This window comes from Platalea leucorodia (assembly GCF_965183815.1).
Source record: "Platalea leucorodia genome assembly, chromosome: 8".
Lineage (NCBI taxonomy): Eukaryota > Metazoa > Chordata > Aves > Pelecaniformes > Threskiornithidae > Platalea > Platalea leucorodia.
Genome location: NC_138830.1, coordinates 27,612,562 through 27,633,930, shown reverse-complemented (window position 1 = coordinate 27,633,930; position 21,369 = coordinate 27,612,562). Strand labels below are relative to the sequence as shown.

At 38.7% G+C, this 21,369-nt stretch overlaps 1 protein-coding gene across 1 annotated transcript in view; it reads right to left on the bottom strand.

Annotated features, from left to right (window-relative positions):
• Positions 1 to 21,369, bottom strand: part of STAG1 (STAG1 cohesin complex component) — a 201,993-nt gene that overhangs the window by 136,584 nt on the left and 44,040 nt on the right. The window contains exons 2-4 of the mRNA XM_082320218.1: positions 21,020 to 21,154; positions 14,067 to 14,169; positions 4,929 to 5,093 (exon numbers count right to left, since the gene is read on the bottom strand). Coding sequence (XP_082176344.1) covers positions 4,929 to 5,093; positions 14,067 to 14,169; positions 21,020 to 21,048 — 297 coding nt within the window. The 5' untranslated portion in view covers positions 21,049 to 21,154. The remainder of the gene's footprint in view (positions 1 to 4,928; positions 5,094 to 14,066; positions 14,170 to 21,019; positions 21,155 to 21,369) is intronic.

Below are 21,369 nucleotides of genomic sequence, written 5' to 3'. Positions count from 1 at the left end.
GCCAGTGTCACCTCCGGCTCCACATTCACCAGCCCAGCTCCCTGCTGCAATGGCCAAGGTACCTGTGACCGCAAGGACAGGGGAGCAGCTACCGCAGCAAAACCTGAGGGGGAATGATGATATTCAAAACTTTGGCTCTACCTCTACAGTTGCTAAGGTTGGCCCACCCTAACTTCTAATTAACTGAAACTAATATTACTACAGAAAAATGAGGGCTGTAAAAGAAGCTGTTGGCTTAATACAGGAATAGGTGCAATTCCATGGTCTGAGCCATGCAGGGAGGTAGTATACAGACCATAATGGTCTATTTCTGCCCTAAGTGCTATGAAAATACAAAAATTATTAAAATTATATAGGATATGCTGTATTAACAAGATGCATAAAGACATAAAGGGTCTTTGGAAGAACTGACTACCTTGCATTTCTTGTACAGATCACCAAATCTCAAAGTGATAGAAAAAGATACTGGAGGTACTAGGAATTTCAATCAGAAAATAATTTCAGATACAGATGATGATGACTAAACATCATCCAAACCTGATACATTATGATAAAAGGAACTGACAACCATGCCAGTAAGATGCTAATGCATAAAGAATAAAAAAAAAGAACACTGCTGAAAGCGGTCAGAGTGTTTCCTTTACCTCTTTCATATTATTTCCAACAGCTCAAACGTTTAATTACAAGGGATGCATACCCTTTATTTTTGCATGTACTGATTTTTAGCCTCAGTCTGCAGCAGACAGATGGATAAACACTGAAAATCAGTATAATATTGAAAATAGTATTGAAAATATTGTTAACATTTCAGAAATATTTTAAATTAATATTAACGAAATATTTTAATCCTTTCAGATAGGCAACTGAAGGGAAAAAATGGTCTCATGATGTTCCTGCTCTGATACACAAACTTTCTAGCCAGTGTAGTACTGTGAACAGGAGTCACAGCTTGCCAACACGAGCCCAGTAGGTGCAAAGATGACAAAAATCTGAGAAACTGAAACATAAGAAACAAAGAAAACTTCTTCTCATGACAGGGTAAGCAGCGCTACAAATACAGCTTTACTCAAACGGGGAGGGAACCTCAAAGACTCGAATCCACGCGTGCCAAGATGTGCAGACAAGAACAGTGAGGAACCACACACATTCTTGATTTCTGGAGACACAAAGAACTGGTGGCACAATGAAAAATTCCATTTCAACATACTAGAAAGCTCTCTTTGGATACATATCCTAAAGTGACGGTTGTCATATAATACAGCCATATTTACTCTGAACCATGTTTAACTAACACCAAGATTACTTTTATTAGCTGACCATAAGCAGAGGGGTCAAATATTTTTTTCAAAATCAGCATCTAATCTGTAGTGAACCGCAAACATCAATTAAGGGTAACTGGTAACGCACATAGTATTATAGAGTCATTGAGGCATAGATCTGTTCATGTTTTGGTATTGAACACCTCTTACAATTACTGATGATTCTCTCTGATGTTCGGGGGGGGGCACAAATCCCCTTTGCACACAAGAAAGCAGAACGCTTCTATGCTCGGTTTGACCAACACAGAAGTACAAACTTCACTGCAGCTAATTCATCATAATTTACTTATGAGAAATGTTCACACTGAGGCCTAAACAAAATGCGAGATCATCACATGTTCTTTACTTCACTGCCAGCTTAATGCCAGGGTCAGAGACCAATGCAGAAGTGCCTATGAAGATTTAAGCTACGAGTCTCCCTCGCACTGGGAGCTCAGCTGGAGGCATGGAGGTTCACCCATGCCCTTCATTCCCATCAGTGTATGACGGGAAACTCAGGCAGTTTAGCGCATAAGGAAGGGTGACATAGTCCGTTCTGCCTACAGAGATTCAGAGTGGGGAAATATAGTGGATATAGCTGTATCCAAAGAAACATTTGGGGGGGGTGGGGGCGGGGTGGGGGGGGGGGGGTGAGACAAATGACAAAAAAGCAGAAGAGTATCATGTTTGCCTAAGAAAAAAAACATAGAGCCTAAAAAAGCTCTATGAACAGTCTTAATGGACTAACAAAATGTACCCGCAGAAAACATGAACGGCAGGTCATATCACACTCCATACGCAGAGAGTTGCAGACAGAAAAAATTCTGAAGCGACTAACTGTACAAAAGGTTACAGAGCAAATTTAAAAACAGTGATAACAATCTGATACCAAGTTAATGCGAGCACCAAATTGATTTATAGAGTTCAAATGAGACTTAACACCAACACAACTAGCAGTTCATAATAGAGGCAAAGATTTATATGCAAAGAGCAGCTCTGAAGTTATGTATACTTGAAATACAAAATATTAACCTAACTTTGTTTCCCTGGAAGAACCAAACAGCAATAAGCCTGAAGTGTAGTAAATGAATCCTGCTATGAGAACCAAAATAGAGGACAAACTTAAAAAAAGTGAGAATTGAATTCAGCTACAGACTTCCATGAGCTGGCAACACAAAGCCAGAAAAATCTAACAACTAAAATAAATCCTGAGAGCAAACAGCAGGAGCAGATAGATCAGAAATGAAAGCACATGAAGTAAAATTCCCATGTAATTTCAGAATATACTAATTGAATTTTTCTGGTTTTTCATTGCTGGAAGCAAACTTAAGAGCGCTATAGAAAAATGTAGGTTCATATTACAGGGAAAGAACTGAATATTGAGAAACAATAGGTCCTGACAAATGCAAATATATGGCACTTTTCTGAAAATTGGCAATACTGACAAAATTGCTAAAATTGGCCACAAAAAGCCTGCATCGAAACTATGAAAAACAAAAATACCAAGCCTTCCTAGTTGTTACATCAAAATCCCTATGCTATTAAGGAAAAAGAAAAGTATAAAGACGCTAATAAGTTTGGTTTATAGAACCTTGGTTTCACATGGGATTATTGTCCAGAAGCGCAAGTTAAAAAATATTAAATCACATTTTAATTGTGTCCTGTTTCCCACTATAGGGTTTCTTTCTTTCCTTCTTTCTTTTTTGGAATATTTTTACCAATAGTAAAATTTTCCAAGGTGCAAAAGTGACACATACTCTTGAAATTAGGATTTGTGTTCCTAAATACGGCTCAAGTCATGTATGGCTATTTGCATCCCAGGCCTTCAAATAAACTCGCCTGTTCCTTTACTATTTGCTTATCATTTCTCCACTGCTTAAAATGTGTTGTCTATTTTTCCCTCAAATATGTAGGCTGGGCACATGTATATATGCACATGTATACATACACAAATATACAGACACACACCCATCTATATATTCATATACAAATACTAAATTTCTCAAAACAATTCCTTTGTAGTTGAATTCCAAAGGTTTCTTAATACAAACGTGTAGACAATTTCTTTTTAGAATTTCATTTGCAGAAGATTTCTGATGGCATCTCTTTTGAAATAGATGAAACGTATCAAACTCAATTCCACACACACACAGAGTCATCAAATATCAAAACAATCACCCATTCCTTTTCATTTGACTCCTGCAAATATCAATAACTAAGACAAACATACTACATGAAGCATACTGTATGTTCTGTACCACAGTAAAACCAGAAAATAAACTCCAGATGTTTCCTCAAATCCTGCCAAAACGAAATTTGAAGAAGTGTTGAAACCCAAGCAAAGTTGGAAGCCCTGACTTAAAACATGTAGGAAGAAGAGGCACAAGGAATCTGTAGCTTTGTTAGGGGTAAATTTGTTCTGTCTTCACCTACTAGAAAAGAAGGGTCAGTCCTGAATAACTGTAAATACAGCAACTATGAAGAATAAAAACTCGCATTTTCTTCCTGTTAATTACTTCTTTAAAATTACATCTCAGACCTTCCACAGATTTGAGACTGAGAGAAAATTTTCAACAGCTTTCACTCTTTTGGGAGACTAGATTCCTTTGGGAGTTAGACTTAGCCTTTAGCTACACTAAAAGTAATACTGAAAATGGGACTTGGCCGCTAATTTTCCTAATTTGTAATTTTCTCATGTTAGTTAGCACCACAAAGTCAAAACTAATTGATATTGCATGAGTCCTGTTTTGTTGAAATGCAAAGTAAAGGAGGTTTGCTTAAACAGTCCTTCAGTAGGAACGACTGTTGGCTTTGCACTGCACCAGATGAACAGTGTTTTGGGCCTGTTGTTTCTCCTTTGAGTGACTAAACCAATAGCTGAATCACAGTAGCTTACTAAAAGCATACAGGTACTATCAAAAACAATCATCTATAGAGGTTCTTGAGGTGGGACTCATCTGGCCCAATAAATCCTCTAAGACCTCTGAAATTGACCAAAATAGAAAGGAGTAAGAAATGTTTCCAGAGGCGATTCACTACACCTATTTTAGATACTTATTTTACAACGAAAAATTTGCCTTCAGGATGTGTCCATCTTTGTCCGTCAGACACAGAGGAAGTCTAGGCTACTAATTTATCCTTCATCTGGTGCTCTGGTGGGGACAGCAAGAAGAATGCAAGCTGCAGTGCAAAGTACTCAGAACTGCTTGTGTCAGCAGGTATTTTTTGGGAAAAAAACCAACAACAACAAACAAAAAACAATCAATCAAACAAAAAAGCCTTGGATCCGTCACTAATATCATATACTTTTTCCTCATACTTACTACAAGATATTCTTTAATAGACTGCTTAATACCAACATGTATTTTCAATTTGGAAGTAATGAACAAAATAATGGAGAATTTTAAATACATGACTTTCTGATCTGTCTCTTGTCTTTCAGAAGTATATATGACAGTCCTCAACTCAATCAAAGCACATTCTGTCCCTTACTTTATCATACACAGACAGTCCATTGGACCAATACAGGTTATGAAAATATACAATTGTTTACAAAAGCATAGCTTAGACTGAACTTCTATAGTCAGGATATACTGAATTGTGAAGGGGTAACACAATTAGTTATTTTACCTGCATAGCACTCTTCCCCAGCTTAACCACCTCAAACAAAGTGACAGGGTCCCCTTCTCCATTCTGCTGAGGATGGCCATTAGCTCTTCCACGAGTTGCTCCTCTAGCTCCAGATTCAGAACGGCCCTTGTCTGCTGGAGACTTCCGAGGTTTCTTAGTGGCAGACTGGGCAAAGAAAACCAGCAGAATGAAAATTTATTATAGCTATATCTGAAATCACTCAATGTATCTTTATAAATTATACATAAATGTTACACACATATTTATACACTCACACATGTATATACACACAAGTGTCACAGAATAAGCCAGGCTGGAAGAGATCTCGGGAGGTCTCCAGCCTGACCTCCTGCTCAAAGCAGGGTCAGCTATGAAATTCAACCAGGTTCCTTAGGGCTTTATCCAGCCAGGTACATGTATTTTTATTTATCAGTAGTTGTTGAGGAACAACTTAAAAGCCACTGTCATGTCAAGGTAAGTAGTGGTGAATTTCCATCGTTGGGAGTACCAGTTCACATCAATACCCATATTAGTCTTATTCAACACAGACAGACGACAACATGACTAAAACTAGATAAAGGGTAGCAAATTACAGACAGGACAGCAAAAGTGTTTTATGTTTGCACACAAAATAAACTTTTAGAATAAGTAATGATCTTTGGAAGACAATAAGTTATTAAAAATACACTTGTCATGTTAACATTCATTTTCTGTATTTTCATTTTTACACAACTTTCCTAAGAAACTGTGTACATAAAGAGTCATCTCTTCAACTCAAATTAAATCACTGAATTTATACAGCCAGATTTAGCAGAACATCATAATAGCCCCTTGCTTCAAAATTTTACGAGTTAAAACATTTTCCCTGTGAATCTAAATTATTTAATGTAAATTTTCTCTAGATTCTTCATGCTTACAATCAGGTGGTATAGATCCCACTTGTAAGAAGTCACCTAGTGACTTATGCAAAAAAAAAAAAAAAAGTTTCTGGGAAAATAACATAAGATTCCTGCTATGATCTTACTTCCATATTCTATTCTTTCTCCCTACTGTGAGGCAGACAAAAGCAAAAGCTACCATTTTCCACAGAACAATAAAGCTATTCTGAAGAATTATGTTAAAGAAAACACGCAAGCAACTTGAGGATTACACTTAGGACAATATGCTCGTGGTACCACTTACTTGAGTATACTGTCAGCCAGTTTCTATTAAAGCTTTTAGTAAAGAACATGAAGTCAACATTTTTGGTTGCACCTTCCAATTGCAGACACATTAAGAATTTTCCTGCAGAGAAAAGAGATCTAATTTCTGGAAGAGAGCTGGTAGAAGACAAATCGGCAGTATAGCTTTCCCCTTACTTTAAAAGGGATCACTGCTGGTGGGGCCAGAGAGCTAAAGAAAAGGGCAAGGTAGAGTGCAACTGCAACTGCCTCTTGCAAATATTCAATTAAGGACTTGCATACAAATGCAAGCTGGAAAGCTTAAAATAATGGTACAATCTCTGTGAAAAGTTTTTTGGATAACATCTGCACTTATGATCAAAAGAATATGCGTTCTCCCTCAATGAATTTTTAAACATGTGCAAAGCTGCCTTTACCATCAAGAAAACTATCGATACATTAAATGTTTGAGCTCTACCGAGCTCCAGAGACAGATGATCACTATTTAATAAAATGGCAAACAATTAGAAGTAAATTGACTCTTTTGAGATATATAATCCATATGCTTATTCAATCTGGGTGACAGTAAGACCTAAGCACTTCAACTAGGTACAAGTACTGCTAAATGAAAGCAGGAATGCAAGTTGATGCCCTCCACAGAAGCTAATGCAAGCCCCCTCTATACTCAGTTTTTCTCAACATGTAATTGAAAGGGAAACATTAAATACTGCAAGGATGGAGGGAAAGCAAGTAGGAGATTGACATGAAATGCACACATCCAAAGATACCTTGTTACTGGAAAGCAAGGAGAGAAGCCACCTAGATTGGCATGAGTACTATGGACCAGTGTGCAGGCACTCAAAATGAGTAATCACAAGACATGTAAATGCTCAATTTGAACTCCACTTTTGTCAGGTACCCTGGGGAAAGGGGGGTGCTTTGACCAGGATTCATAGTTTGAATTAGAAGGGTGAGAACACCGGTGAGCTCTCAGAAGAGGTACAGAAATAACCAACAGATGTACTTTTGACAGAATTACCAGACAAAGCCAGATTCTTCAAGCCCAAGTAAATATCTCAATATCCTGGACCTGAATTAACACCAGATATAGTACTGAGTCCCCTTGAATAAAGTTTCTTTTTAAACCACACACCAAGAAAGATGCTACTTGGAGCTGTGAGCCTGCAGCAGTTAAATCTGTGCTTTCACTCTGAGACCCAGGACAGACAGTTGGACTGGTGGTGGTGTCAAAATGGACTGAGTTGCCAAATGAAAACAGAAGTTACTAATGATTTTTCAGATCTGTGCAGTAGATTCAACTGACAACAACTAAAGCTGAGGATTTATACACACCAGCATTACAAAATTCAGCAGTTCCAGAATGTGCCACAGAAGCAACTCTAAAACGGCCGTATTGTTGACCACAGTTTACCTGTTGCTTTATGGCTCAAACTAAGCCAAACAGGAAACAAAATACTTACCCTGACTCTAATTAAACTAAAATTATGACAATTTAGAATTTTGTAGTAAATTAGCTAAATAACACTTTTCCTTTCATGTCTTCAAAATTATTGTGAAGAAAAAAAAGTGACCCACATTTGTAAAATCAAGTAATACAGTAAAAGTTAATTCACACACTACCAAAAAAAAAAAAAGTGAAAAGTGGCTTGACATTTTCCATTAACATTCCCCAAGTTGATCTGATGCACTTTACAAAGAAATAAAGTTAGTAAAAGTGTTACACATCAGTAACTCCACCTAACCCACCGCTTTAAATGATGGCCTCTATATGCATTCATACCGTAAGTAATTTAAAGCAATACCACTTTTCTCAAGATAGCTGGAAGAAGCTTTTTAACCTTCTACTTAAGTAAGACTGAAGAACTTGTCTCTCAAAGGCGTCATCATCTTGAGAGACCTCTGTATTATAACCTCATGTTAAGCGGAAGAGTAGTAATGTCTGAGCTCTTTCTGAATGAATCCTGATTAAAAAAAGGTGGCTACCACACACTTCGTAACATCATCATGGTTATATAGGGAGAAGTTCTTGGATTCAAAGTCAGTCCTTTGGACTTTTTTCGTCATAGAAACAAACAAGGTGCTCCCTGTGAAAAGCCTCATCCTGCAAATATAGATAGATACAGGCCCCCTAATATCCAGTGTGTACAGAGCTGCTTCAGCTGTAGCACATGCGGTTTAGAACAAAAAAAACCCAGAGGCAGTGTTGCCGGGGGGGGGGGGAAGGCGTTGCTTTTTTTCACCCTTATTTAAAAACCCAGCAAGAGTTCTAAAAGTGATCTTAAAGAATCAAAAGGGTCTGCTATAAATGCTTGAATCACTTCTATTCTTCTAGCTGAGGCAATTGCTACCAAAAAAAAAGGCTATTTCCACAGAAAAATGAAGAATAGATTAGATTGCCAAAAATACAAGGACCATCCCATCAAAAGCTTACTAAGGTCATTAAGATTTCTCCACCAGGAAGCTACAAGTTGCAGGATAGAGAAGTCTTCACATACTGGCTGTATGTGCACTGCATTTCCACAGAAATACAGAAAGACTTATTCACTTCAGTTTTAAGAGACAGACCTAAAATATCAGGCAAGCAAGCTGAAACAGTACACTGAAGTAAGTCACACCAAACCACAAAGCTCAACTACTATGAAAAGAAATTCTTCCTAGAGGATTCCTTTCTACTGTTAATCAGGATGTGTATGATTTGGAACTAGAAGTAAAACTCAGTCTCCTGCAGTATCTAACATCCATGCTACTATCAAGACTAAATAAGGCTGAGAGTCTGCTGCAAAGTTAAAATTTCACATATGAATGCAAAAATAAGGTATTATGGTCTGTCTCCTCCATATCAAACAATACAAAAGGACCCGAAAGCAACACCATACAGTACACGCAAGGGACAAAAGGATCAGAAGTGCCTTGTTCCATCTTGCCTTAATAGAAGAATCTGTGGAGAGGAGCTGGAGAAAGGCATGCTGTGGCCCTGAGTATGGGACGAGAGACACCCCAGCAGAGACCTCAGAATTGCCACCTCTGGAACAGAAAGACCGATGTTTCTTCTTGTCCTCTGAGTCAAAGAGGCTAATCTCTCTACTCCTACTTCAAAGCTGAAATATAACCAGGGATCTCCCTCACTTCCTCAACCTCTAACAGCTGAGGTTTAAGCCAAGCTATTCTGCGCTCCCAGGAAGGTAAAGCCTGGTAGGTTAAAATAAAGCATGCCAACAACATTGAACAGAGAGCATTGATCCAAGAGAGGAGACAAAAAAGGATAGATAAAGAACTGATCTGAGCCTGAGCTCACTAATGTGAAAGCTGCATTGCATCATAAGCCCTTGGACTTTCAAATCCCCTACCCAGAACAGGAGAGTGTATCCGTACCCATGTATTTCAATAAAGCAGCAGACAGAAAAGGCATTTTTGTCCAATATTACTCAGCAACTTCAACCATAGGTCACTCCTTAAACACACCCCACACGATTCACTAAATATATATCCAGATGGTATGCTCACATACAGTATTGCATAAATACACAAGCCAAAACATCCCACTGACTGGACAGATTCACCCCCTGGCCAGTTGTTCCACAGGCAATTTGGTCTACAAGACTCAGTGCTTAGAAGCCGACATGAGCAAAGGGGAGGTCAGCCCCAGCCATTGTCAATGCTAGAACAGGACATGGTGCAACTCCTGCTAAATTCACAGCAAGGGTCAGTGAATTCAGGACAATCAAGTTAGATTCTGAGAGTTATTTTGAAGGACCAATGCACTTAATCTCTTTACAAGTTGACTGTCTGGTTTACTCAGTCAAGTACTCATTAGAACAGTCTCTTATAGAAGTGGAGGGGCAACTTGGAAAGCAGCGTTTTCAGGAAGGGAAGGTTCCCCAAAACATTAAGGTTCTCTACGAACCGAAGAGGTATTTGCTACAAATGGAAAACTGTCAAATGAGGACCATCTCCTTACAAAAGTCTCAAATCTGCAGAGAAATGTCTTTGGAAAAAAGTCTGGAAAATCCTCTAGCAGTAGTCTATCTTTCTGATAAAAGGCCAAGTCCATTCTGTAACACTACAGCAGAAACCTATTTAAAATACATACATACATTTGATGGAGTACATTGTGTGCAGCTCTGCAATAGAACCATGCAGCTAGACAAAACAGCACAGAAGAGTAAACTCTCTTTCCAAAAGAGGTCAATATGTTTATGGCAGATGTGTCACTGTAACTGTGATGGCCTAAGGACATAAGCAAATCAGCATGTGCAGGGAGAGATCAAATCTTATTAGACCACAATATTTTAGTTAGGGGAAAAAAAAAAACAAACAAAAACAAAAAACCACAAAAACCAGAAGAGCCTTTGGGCAGAAAAGCCTTTCTTTAGGTCTATAACAGAAACAAAAAACATCAAAGCTAAGTATCAGTTGAGAAAAACAGCTCTGAATTTAACTAAATATTTTGATCTGTTTCACATCTGAGAGTAAAGGTAGGTGGTACCTGTGGAGGAAATAAAAATCATGTTAGCTGATGGAAGAGTGAGGGAAAAGTGCCAGAGCTGCACCTCCTGTAAGAAACAGATAATTCACATGAGGAAAGTGGATGGGTTAGCAACATGGATATGTGAGCAATGTGGAGGAGGGAAAGTGAAATACAATGTTTGCAAAATCAGCACCTCAATTACTAAGTCCCCAACTTTTATTATCAAATAATGTTATAAACTTAATTGCCTAGATTAGACTTTCCAAGATGCTTGCATTTCTCCTCAAGGATATTAGACATTGAGTGGCTTCTTTCTTTTTGGTTATTTTTTTGTAGAAGAACCTTATTTATTCCTTTTTGTTGCTGCAGTATAAATTATGAAGGCAAGATTTGATTGTGTATCCAAACATATACATTTTGTCAAGTCACCCAAAAAACTGTAGCAAAACAACTGAATTTGTGGATGAGGGGAGAGCAATAGATGCCATTTATCTTGACTTTAGCAAGGTTTTCAACAGTGTCCCAGAATATTCTTGCATCCAAATTGGCAAGTTCTGATCTGGATGGGTAGATAACTAGATGGGTGGACAAGTGGTTGAACTGTTAGGCTCAGAGCATAGCGGTTAGTGGATCATCCTCTACCTGGAGGCTGGCAATGGAGTACAACAGTAGTCTAACTGGAACATATCCAGTTTCCTATCTTTATCAGATAGCTGGAGGGGGTGAGAGAGTGTGCTCCTGTCAAGCGTGCAGATAACATCAAATTGGCAGGGAGACGGCTTAATGACATCAAGGGCAAGACTGCTACTGACAGTCTGGAGGACTGGGCTAACAGTACACTCAAAATTCAACATGGACAAATGCAAAGACCTGCCCCTGGCAGAGGACTAAATCCTGCACCAACACAGGCTGGAGACCAGCCAGTCAGGGAACAGCTCTGTGGAAAAGGACCTCAGGGTCTTGGAAGACAGCAAACTGGACATGAGACAGTGCTTGAGCAGCAAAGGCCATCAGCGCCCTGGGCTGTACAAACAGGAATATAGCAGTACACCAAGGAAAGTGATTATGCCCTTTTACTCAGCACTTCTTAGCCCATATCCAGAATACTGTGCCCAGTTTTGGCTCTCTCAATGCAAGAGAGGTATTGATCAACTAGAACAAGTTCAGCAGAGGGCTGTCAACATGGTCAGGGGGCTGAGAACACTCCCCTGTGAGGCTTTTTGCAACAGCATATAGAGGGAGGACAACTGACAGTAGCCATGAACTGAAGAAAGAGAGGTTCTGATTGCCTACAAGGGAGAAATTTTTCACAAAATAAAATGAAGAAGGTTGCTGAGAGAGGCTATGCAGTTTTAAGCCTTGGTGGTTTTCAAGAACAGACTGGAAAAGCCCCGAGCAACATAGTCTGATCCCAAAGCTGACCCTGCTATGAGCAGGAGGTTGCAATGAGACCTCCTGAGGTCCCTCCCAGCCTGATTCCATGATTGACCATCATTGTTTCTCTTCTCTGAACCTCTTCCAGTCCTAAGATACCCTTTCTTAAGATTTTGGGGCGGAGGTCAAGAGGGGAAGAGAAACTAAAGTTGTGCAAAGTATTCCAAATTTTGGCAAACCACAGTTTTATAAAGGACATAGTTTTATTCTCTATTCCCTTCCTGAGAGTTTTAAGACTGGATTTGGTTTTTTTTTTTTTTGAAGCCTGTTGAGCATTAAGATGATGCTTTCATGGAATCATCTCTGATAACCCTAAGCTCTTGCTCCTCAGCAGCAACAGTCAGCTCACAGCCCATCGTTTTATGTATGAAACAATGGCTACTTTGTCTGTATGTTCATCACTTTACAATCACGTACACTTAGTGAGCCTGGAGTTGTTCTAGGCATAATGAGCAATTGCTCCTGTAGAAACTTGACAGCAGGACCAGTAGAGTGCTTCAGTGACTATTCCCGTAGGAGCTACTAATAAGCTCAGAGGGATGAGAAATGCCTTTTGTAACATTCACTTCTCCTTTCCAGTGAAAGTGTGGGGGGTACAAAATACCACTAGTGTTGCTTTAACTTGAATTTGTACACTCTGACAACCTTCTGGGTTAGCAATCAGGTTGCACCATCCTCTGTTTTTTTTATTAAATCTGCAAGAACTCATAGATTTACTAATGAGATATTCTTAAGATAATTTCTGATTTTGCCCTTTGCTTACAAACTATATAAACAGATGACCTGTTCTCTTTACATGCTTCTTTAAAGCTTCCTGCAAAGAAGCTCCATGTTTGTGAGCAAATTTGTCCATCTCTTGAAGAATATATGCCATCATAGGAAACATTGTTCAAAAGCTTTCAAAAAGGAAGACAACATGCTCAGAAAAGCCCAAGATTTAAAATGCTGGCTCCCAAAGCAAGTCCAGAAACTGTGACGCAAATTGAAAACCAATACTAAGGAGTTTGCTCCACCTTGGCCAGCATGCTTTAGAGGAACATATGGTTGTGTCCATTCTTACAGCCTCACTAGCACATGCTTAAGGAGTTAGACTTAGGGTAAAAAAAACCCAACCAAACACATCTCAATCTACTAGTGCTATCTATATAGCACATTCATACTGGGGGTATACTCGTAGACAAACACTAAGGAAAATCAAAACCATTAATAACAAACACACAGAAGTTCCCACTAAAAATCTTATTCCACAATGTGTACAAGTGATATAATCAAGAGAACTACATCTGATGACACTGAAGAACTAAAATGAAGGACAACATGACACACAGAACTTTTTATGTATTTTCCAATAAATTGGCTATTTTATAAAATAATGAAAATAAAAGAGAAAGCCTCCTTAAATACTATGTGTAATAGAGAATTGTTTCTGTATGTTCCCATTCACGGCACAGTAATAGGCAAAGACTACTGAAGAACAACAAATCTTATACAGCAGACAGCAATATCATCTGCAGCACTATGCTAGAGAATAGGTTGAAGCTCCCAATCTATACATAGGACACAGTGTATGTCAATTACATGAATTTTTAAGATGTGTTAATAGATCTTCTGAGGCATTTAGTTAATACTGTGCTGCAACTCTTCCATTCACATTAAGAGATTTATCAGTTACTAAAAGGATGGCTCAAATGTCACTTGTCACTTAAAATCCTTTACAACTTTCAAGACAGAAAGTGGTCGTGCCTACTGAGATTATTTCCATGTCTGGAAGAATGTTGTAATATGACAATAAAAACAAAATTGTAATGTTCATGTAAGTAGCTAGCAAAAGAAAAAATAATAGCTATTATGAGCTCATTTTTATGTCCCTTTTTAAACACTCCAAACATTGTTTGTATATCAATCTGATAAATATTTCAAACTACGAGTCTTCATAAAGTTTGACATAGGGTTCATTAAAAGCCTATTTATGTGACCACAAGATGATTAGATGAAAAACAGTTTGCAGTCAATTTTAAATAGATGCATAACAAAACAAAACTAAATTACACATACTGGAGGCCTGCCAGGACGGCCCCTTTTTCTTTTTCCTTTGACTTCTCCTTCTTCAAGCTCACTGCCAGCATCTGAATGTGCAGTAGTTTCATTTGTAGAATCCCTAGGGGGGGAAAAACACTAGATAAATTAAAATGATTTGAAATCAACAAGTAATCTATAACTGACTGATTAAATATTTAGTCCTAAGCCAGGAAAAAAAAAAGTCAGCATTAAAAGGCTTGCCACATTTATTCTGCAAACTAAGGCACTAAGCATTGTTAGCCCTGGCAAAAAGCCTTACCTTTTTATGGGCTGGAATGTCATTTTATAGACTGGAAGTCATTTAAATTAACACCTTCTTTTGAAACCATGTTACACTTCAAAAACTGGCTATATCAATCCCACAATGTATTCACCAGTATCAACTTTCTTTTAGTAACTACTGCCGAGCTGCTTTCAAGTCCAATCCAGCTATCACATCATTAGAACAGTTACGCAAGTTCCCACTTGGGTTACATCGTGTTTTTAGTCACACTCGAAGACAATCATATTGTGCAGCTGTTAATAAAGAGAAGATTAACACTAACCATGAGGCACAAACCAGAAAACTCACTTTGATCTGAAGACATTTATGATTCTTGCAGTTAGAAAAACATTTTCACTTGTACAATGAAAAAAACTTGACATTGCTCAATGACTATTAGAGAAGCTCACAGTATCATTTTTCAGTCATTCCTGGTTTAGACTTAAGACCATATTAAGTAGGGAAAAAACATTACCCCAATTTCCAACACTACCACCACCCTCAAGCCAGGTGCACAGGTACTTCTCTGCCTTCAGAACAGACCTGGCTGCTTGAAGAAACTCAGCTTGTAATTGATCTTGTGAGGCATTAGATTTTGCCCAACAGCAGCCCAGAAGCAAAACCATACTTGTTACTGATGTGCTTTATTTTTAGTTTGCAAGACCACCAACCAGTGCATGAGATCTCTGTAAATGAAAGAATAACTGTAATAATGTCCTAGATGACTCAAAGATGGGCCAAATCTAGCTCTAATCAGAGAATTCTTTAAATCCAACATAATTTCCTTGAAGTGAAAGGAGTTAAATTGCTGTAAAATTTGTGCAAGGGGAAGGTGAAAATCAGACCTATTCCATTATTTTATACAGCCTCAAACATAAAAGGCGTCATTAGTCACCTGGTTTACAGAGACTTGAGAAGCTTCAGGAAGCCAAGAGCTACACAGATCTTCCACATTGTCTGGGGTTTTATTTTCTTATTTTGTTTTATAAATCAGGAATACTTCACAAATTTGGTGTATCACCAAGAAAGCTATTTAGTAATGCAGAAAGATACAAACATCATTGTATCAGAATCAAGGATGTTCTGATACTTCTCTTTACTGACATTACTGTATTGTTCTAGGTCTGCTCTAACCCAAGTAATTCCGCAGAACCATGATGAATTTCTAGTATTAAGACATTATTTTCCAAACTTTTCCAATTTCCAAAAACACCAAGGGGCCCACAGAATCCTTTACAAAAGCTAGAATGCAGTAGAACATCTATGAGTCTCCTTTTCTGAAAGTAATTTCAGTGGATTATCTCTAAATACTCTACAACACCCCAGAAAACCAGGCAGCCTAGATTAAAAAACAGTATTCAAGTACATTTGAGTTCCCAAATTATATGCTTGTAAAATAGTACCTCTACAAAATATCGAAAATGCAGCTTTGTTGTGATAAAATTAAAGAGAAGTAGCTTTTCTGCTTCATAAAATTTGAAATTTGAAAAACTCAATATCAAGCTATGAATTGGAGGGGGGGGACGGGGGACGGACGACAAAAAAACACAACCTGTAAAAAGCCTAAAACCAAATAAAAGAAACCCCACACATAGTTCAAAATGATTTGGTAAAATAGGGCCACACTGGTGAAAAGCAATGCAGTGAATACAGCTGAAAACAATGCCTATGTGGATGGATGTATCCAGCCTTTACTCAAATACCAGCCATCACACTGCAACTCAATTTGACAAAAATGCATATTGCCTCACAATGACAAGATTTTTTTTTTTTTTAAAATAACTTTTCAATACAGAAGGAACCCCATAAAATATCTACTGCTTTTTTATTGCTGTAGAGAAATTAAAGCCATTCTCTCTTGCTCTCTGTAGAAAAAATAAGCTTCTCTCTAGTCTACACAGATCCTTACTGGAAAAATTTTAGGCATGGTGTGGTCTAAGCAATATCCCCATTCCTGGGGAAACACTGTAGCTTTGCTAGCTTACAAAACTGCACCTCTAATATCATCAGGATAAAGATTTTTCTCTATTAAAAACAGATTCAGCAGTCCTCCTAGGCAAATGGCTCAAACACTTCCCTCGAAACACTGGATCTATATAAATAAACTGTACTACTATTTTGCATGCATCTATTCCACAGAGAACTTGACTTTGCTACAGCCTCTGTCCAAGTCTAGCAAAACCTACCGAGATTTGTGTATTTAGTTCTAGAAATTTCAATTGCTTCTGAACACTACATATGGAAGGAACATTTTAATGATTAACTACCTTCTCTTCTTTGTCTTAAACAGACTGTTGTCTTAAACCTGATAACCATGCTTCTCTAATATGTTTCTGGTAAAACTTCTCTGGTTTGCTGGACACCATTTGAGAAAGGCTCAATAAATCAGTACTAAGGGTGGGATTCATCTAATCTAAATTTTAGACATATATAATGCAGAAAACAGAAAATCTTAAGGTGCAACATATGTCATGCTAAGGTCAGTGTCCTAAATTGGTCAGACAGTTTGTGTTTTATAAATTTTCTTTTCTCTCCATTGATGGTAAGGTGATCTAGACAAGCAGCTAAATATAAATGTTTAAAATTGAAAAAGATGAATCTCACTCTAACAATATGTGAGGCAGAGAAGAGATTTCTTCCGGCAAAGAATATAAGTATGTAAGGAATAAGAGGAAAACATCAGAAAGTAAGTTCCCTTCAGTACTTACATTATTTGGAGTAGGGAGACAGGATCAAGGACAACCTACAGTCCTTGGCTGATTTAACATTAAAATAAACATCATTTCAAGCAGCAGGGAATTCTGCCTCAATTGTGCAACTCCTGCATGAAAAGGCCCTTCCACTGCAGCCTTGAGTCCCTTCAGTTTGGGAGGTAGTGCTTCTTGCTTCTGTCAAGGCCTTTACAGTTGCTCTGGGTACACACACACAGAGGTCCCTTTTCTTCTTATTTCTGAACTCAGAGGAGGAGTAAAGCATCTCTTAACTGCCTGCAGTTCTGTCAGGTTTTTAACACTCATTGAGAAGAGCATCTGGCCAGCATCCATCTCCCTCGTTCCCTACACATCTTGCAGAACTGCTAGGAAGTAATTTATCTGGTGGCAGTCATCCACATCTTAATAGACCAGAATTATCCTATCCTTATTTTACGTGTGTGTGACTAGCCACCTGAGGGGAAATCTTGGGCTTAGTCACTATTTATCTTTTCTAAAGCTGTTGGGAAGGAAAATAATCTGGGCCTAAGGAGACCTGCCTCATCTAAGAAAAGAAGAGGTGGCGGTGCCTAAGGCTAAACCTTTCCTCTCTAAGACACCTTTGACATGATAAAGACATAAGAGAATTTGGCAGAGTGTGGGAGACCTACAAGGTAGGAGTGGGCAGAGTAAAGCAGACAAGTGATAACCCCTTTTAGGGGCTCAAATTTACGCTGCTTTTCTTTCTGGTTTCTACAGTGGCTAAAGCATCCTAGAAAACTGGCAGTAACTCCAGGATCCCTCCTAAAAACTCTGGATATTATCCCAAAGTTGCAATAACTAGCCATTCAAACTAACCATATGGTAATGAAAAATTAATAGATTACTGGGCAACCCTTTACCATGTCATGCTTCTGAAGAACATATTTCCACAGACACAGTAAATTTCACATCTCTGCAAAATAAATAAAAACAAATTTACCTTCCTTTTACTACTACATAAAGCCCTACCTATAGAGCTTATAACACCTCCCCTTAAAAACACACCACACCAAAAACCTATGTTCATGTATCAGTTTTCATAAATAAAAACGCTTTATAAGCCTTTATCGGTGTTGCTGAGGTGGCTCAAGGTTCTGGCAGAGATAAATTCAGTAATTGCTACCACCAGACTCAGCCTTGTGAAAAAAAGCATTCATGAAGAAAAATGGCTAAATGCACAGGCTCATGAATCATGGATGAATCAGCTCTCATGGTTGATCTTCAAAATCTAAAGAGGAACACGCCTCACAGCAAATATGAGTCATCCCATTGAGAGAAGACTCATAACAGTCAGTCACCCAGGTCAAATACACCAGAGGTTTTTTTTACCTACATCTGAAACACCAATAAGTGAAATCCTGTCTTCACTGCATTCTGAAGCCACTTCTATGAATCGAGAAAGATTAAAGATTTCTCCTTTCATGTTCCCCCAACAGAGAAGAATTTGGGAGAGAACATTTAATATGGTCCTAAGCAAAGTACATTAATATACCAAATTGACTTTAGGACCCTTTGTTTAAAGGGGGGAGCTGAAAAGATTAGAAAACTTTATGAAAAAGTAGAAATAAGGCATAGGAGTGGTAGATTATAATAATCCTTCAAAGCTGCTTATTTAAGAGCTAGAAAGAAAACTTTGGCTTTCTCTCTGTGGAACCGGATTGTGGCTTCCCAAATCTAAATGTGTGAAGCTAATACCCCTAAAGCAAAGATTGCTTCAGGTTTTCTCACCCTTAGCCAGACTCCTTTCTGATTAATGTCTGGTTGGGAACTACTGCATTAGCAGTTATCACTTTCTTTGACACCTTGTCCACACTAGACTTAATGTTCTGAGCCCTCAGGAAAGCCTCAAAACCTTTATGTGCAAATCCTGCTGATTTTTTTGTGAAAAGAAAGATCTCATCTTGTCTACAAGCAACCAAAACTATACATATTACTGATGATGACATCTCACCAACACTTTGCACAGTGGCATTAAATGATTCCCAGCTCTACTGGAAAAAACAACATACATGTTTCCTTTCATATTTAATGTTGCATAATATCGGTGGCTCACAATCATCTTCTGATTAAAGAATATGCCAACATCTTTAATGTCCCTCAGGTTTTTCAGCTGGTGTGCAGAGTTACCATATCTATTAACATGCACTTTTTAACCTTAAACCTGATGATATTTCATTCACTTCTTAAGGCCATCTAGCTTCTTGAACTGGGAACGGGAATATCCCTTTCCTATCGTTGCTGTGAGAGAATCTCCCAGTTTTTTGTCTTTGGCACATTTCACAAGCACACTCTCACTTCTTGAATGTGGCACATCCCGGAAAATATGAACCGAGAAAAATTTTTTCTGCAACTACCCTCGAAGCTAACCAGACCCCCCCCTCCGGGCTGACACTCCCACCTCAGCGCTACCCATCGGGGCCATCCCCATCTTTAGCCATGTGCTCACCCACAGCAGAAATTAACTTTTTTTTGAAAGAGGTTTTAAAAATATAAGAAAAAATTGCAATGCAGAGCATTTTATTATTAAGGTCAGACAAATAACTTTACAATTGTCCAAGCATTCAGTTTCTTAAATAAACGCACCTGAAATCTTAGTTTTGGAACACCACTCAACCTTGATAAACTGAGGCTCTTTTACACCCTGTGATAATTCCTATTTTCAGGTGTTCATTCCCAGCAAAAAACTTAGCATTAGATAATTACTGAATGCATTTGGTCTACATGGCAAGGTGGTAGCAGCAGGGCAGGCGCAGGTTGGGCTCTGTGAGGAGACGCCGAGAGCTGCCCCGTGCTGGACATGGCCGGTTCTGGCCGGTTCCAGCTGCCCCAGGGCAGGGCACAGCTGGGCCAGTCAGAGGAGCCGGGTGCCCCTGGGAGAGCAGCTGAGGAGAGGGCCGAGTGCCCTGAGGGGCGAGGGACCGGCCCCACGAGCAGCAGGAGGAGGGAGAAGGTGGTGCCAGAGCCCTGGCACAGATGCCCCCGCGGGAGCCCAGGCTGGAGCAGGTATCCGCACTGCAGCCCTCGGGGGACCCCGCGCTGCGGGTGCGAGTAGAGGGGTCAGGAACCAAGGGATGAAGTTGAATCAGGGAAAAGGGCAGGGGCGAGAGGGAATACATTTTAGTTTTTGTCTTTGTTTCTCACCATCAGTCAAATCTTATTCAACTGGCCATTAATTAATTCTCCCCAAGTCAAGTCTGTTTTGCCCCTGAGGGTAACTGGTACGTGATTTCCTGTCTTTATCTTGCCCCACGAGCTTTTTCATCTTATGTTCTCCCCCTGTCCTGTTGAGGAGGGGAGTGATAGAGCGGCTGGGTGGGTGTCTGGCAGCCAGCCAAGGTCAAACCAACACGTCAAATAAAGCTCCATTTTGTTCCTGTTTCTAAAATTCCTTTCTTAATTCTATTTGATTTACTCTCTAGCTCCTCTCACAGATTTCCACTCTATTCTTCCCAATAGTTCACTTTATCCAGGTACAGCGATGTTTCCATTTTGTATAAGCTGCTCATATTTCCCAATGCGATCAAAACATGCTAACGCCATTTGCTCTCCTCAATTGCAGAGGCCAAAGGCTTTTTGCACAATAAATACAGCTCCTTGTAAGAAAGAGTATGCAACTAGAACACACAAATATGGTCAATTATGACTAAAACCCATTCACGTTTCTGAAATCTCACTACACTCAAGCATAAAAGTAGCAAAGACCTTGTTTTGCTTTTCACTGCAAAGTTAAATCTAAAAGATATTTCTTTATATGTATGAAGATTTAAGTGCTTAATTTTTTTACACAGTTTTCCAGCACAGCACAGGAGGCCTGGAACAGTCACAGTAATATGCACTTCTCTCAAGCTTGTGCTTTATCCTTGCGATCACCTCTCTGTTTACTTCTACCTTTTTAACAGCGAAGATTTCAAATATATAGAGAAACATATACTCACTGTAGTACTGGCAAATCTGAAGTAATCATTTTTGCAGCACTCTTGAAAGTAAGAGCTACATAGAACTTCTTCTCAAAGTTATTATAAGACAACTACTTGGAAACCTCTTTCATGAAAAGAATGTCAAAGTCCAGTCTGCAAAAAAAGAGAAAAAAATTGTTAGTTGTGATTCCACACTAGTCATATATTGAATAAAAAAAACACTGTGAACAAAAATGGTCAGTTTTGAAGTATGATCACTATTAAACCACATGAAATTTAGAATGGATGTCCCCAGGACAGCTTAATTGTAAAAACTGAATGCAAGAATACTATTCTGTTTAGGCAACTTTACTTTTTTTTTTTTTTTT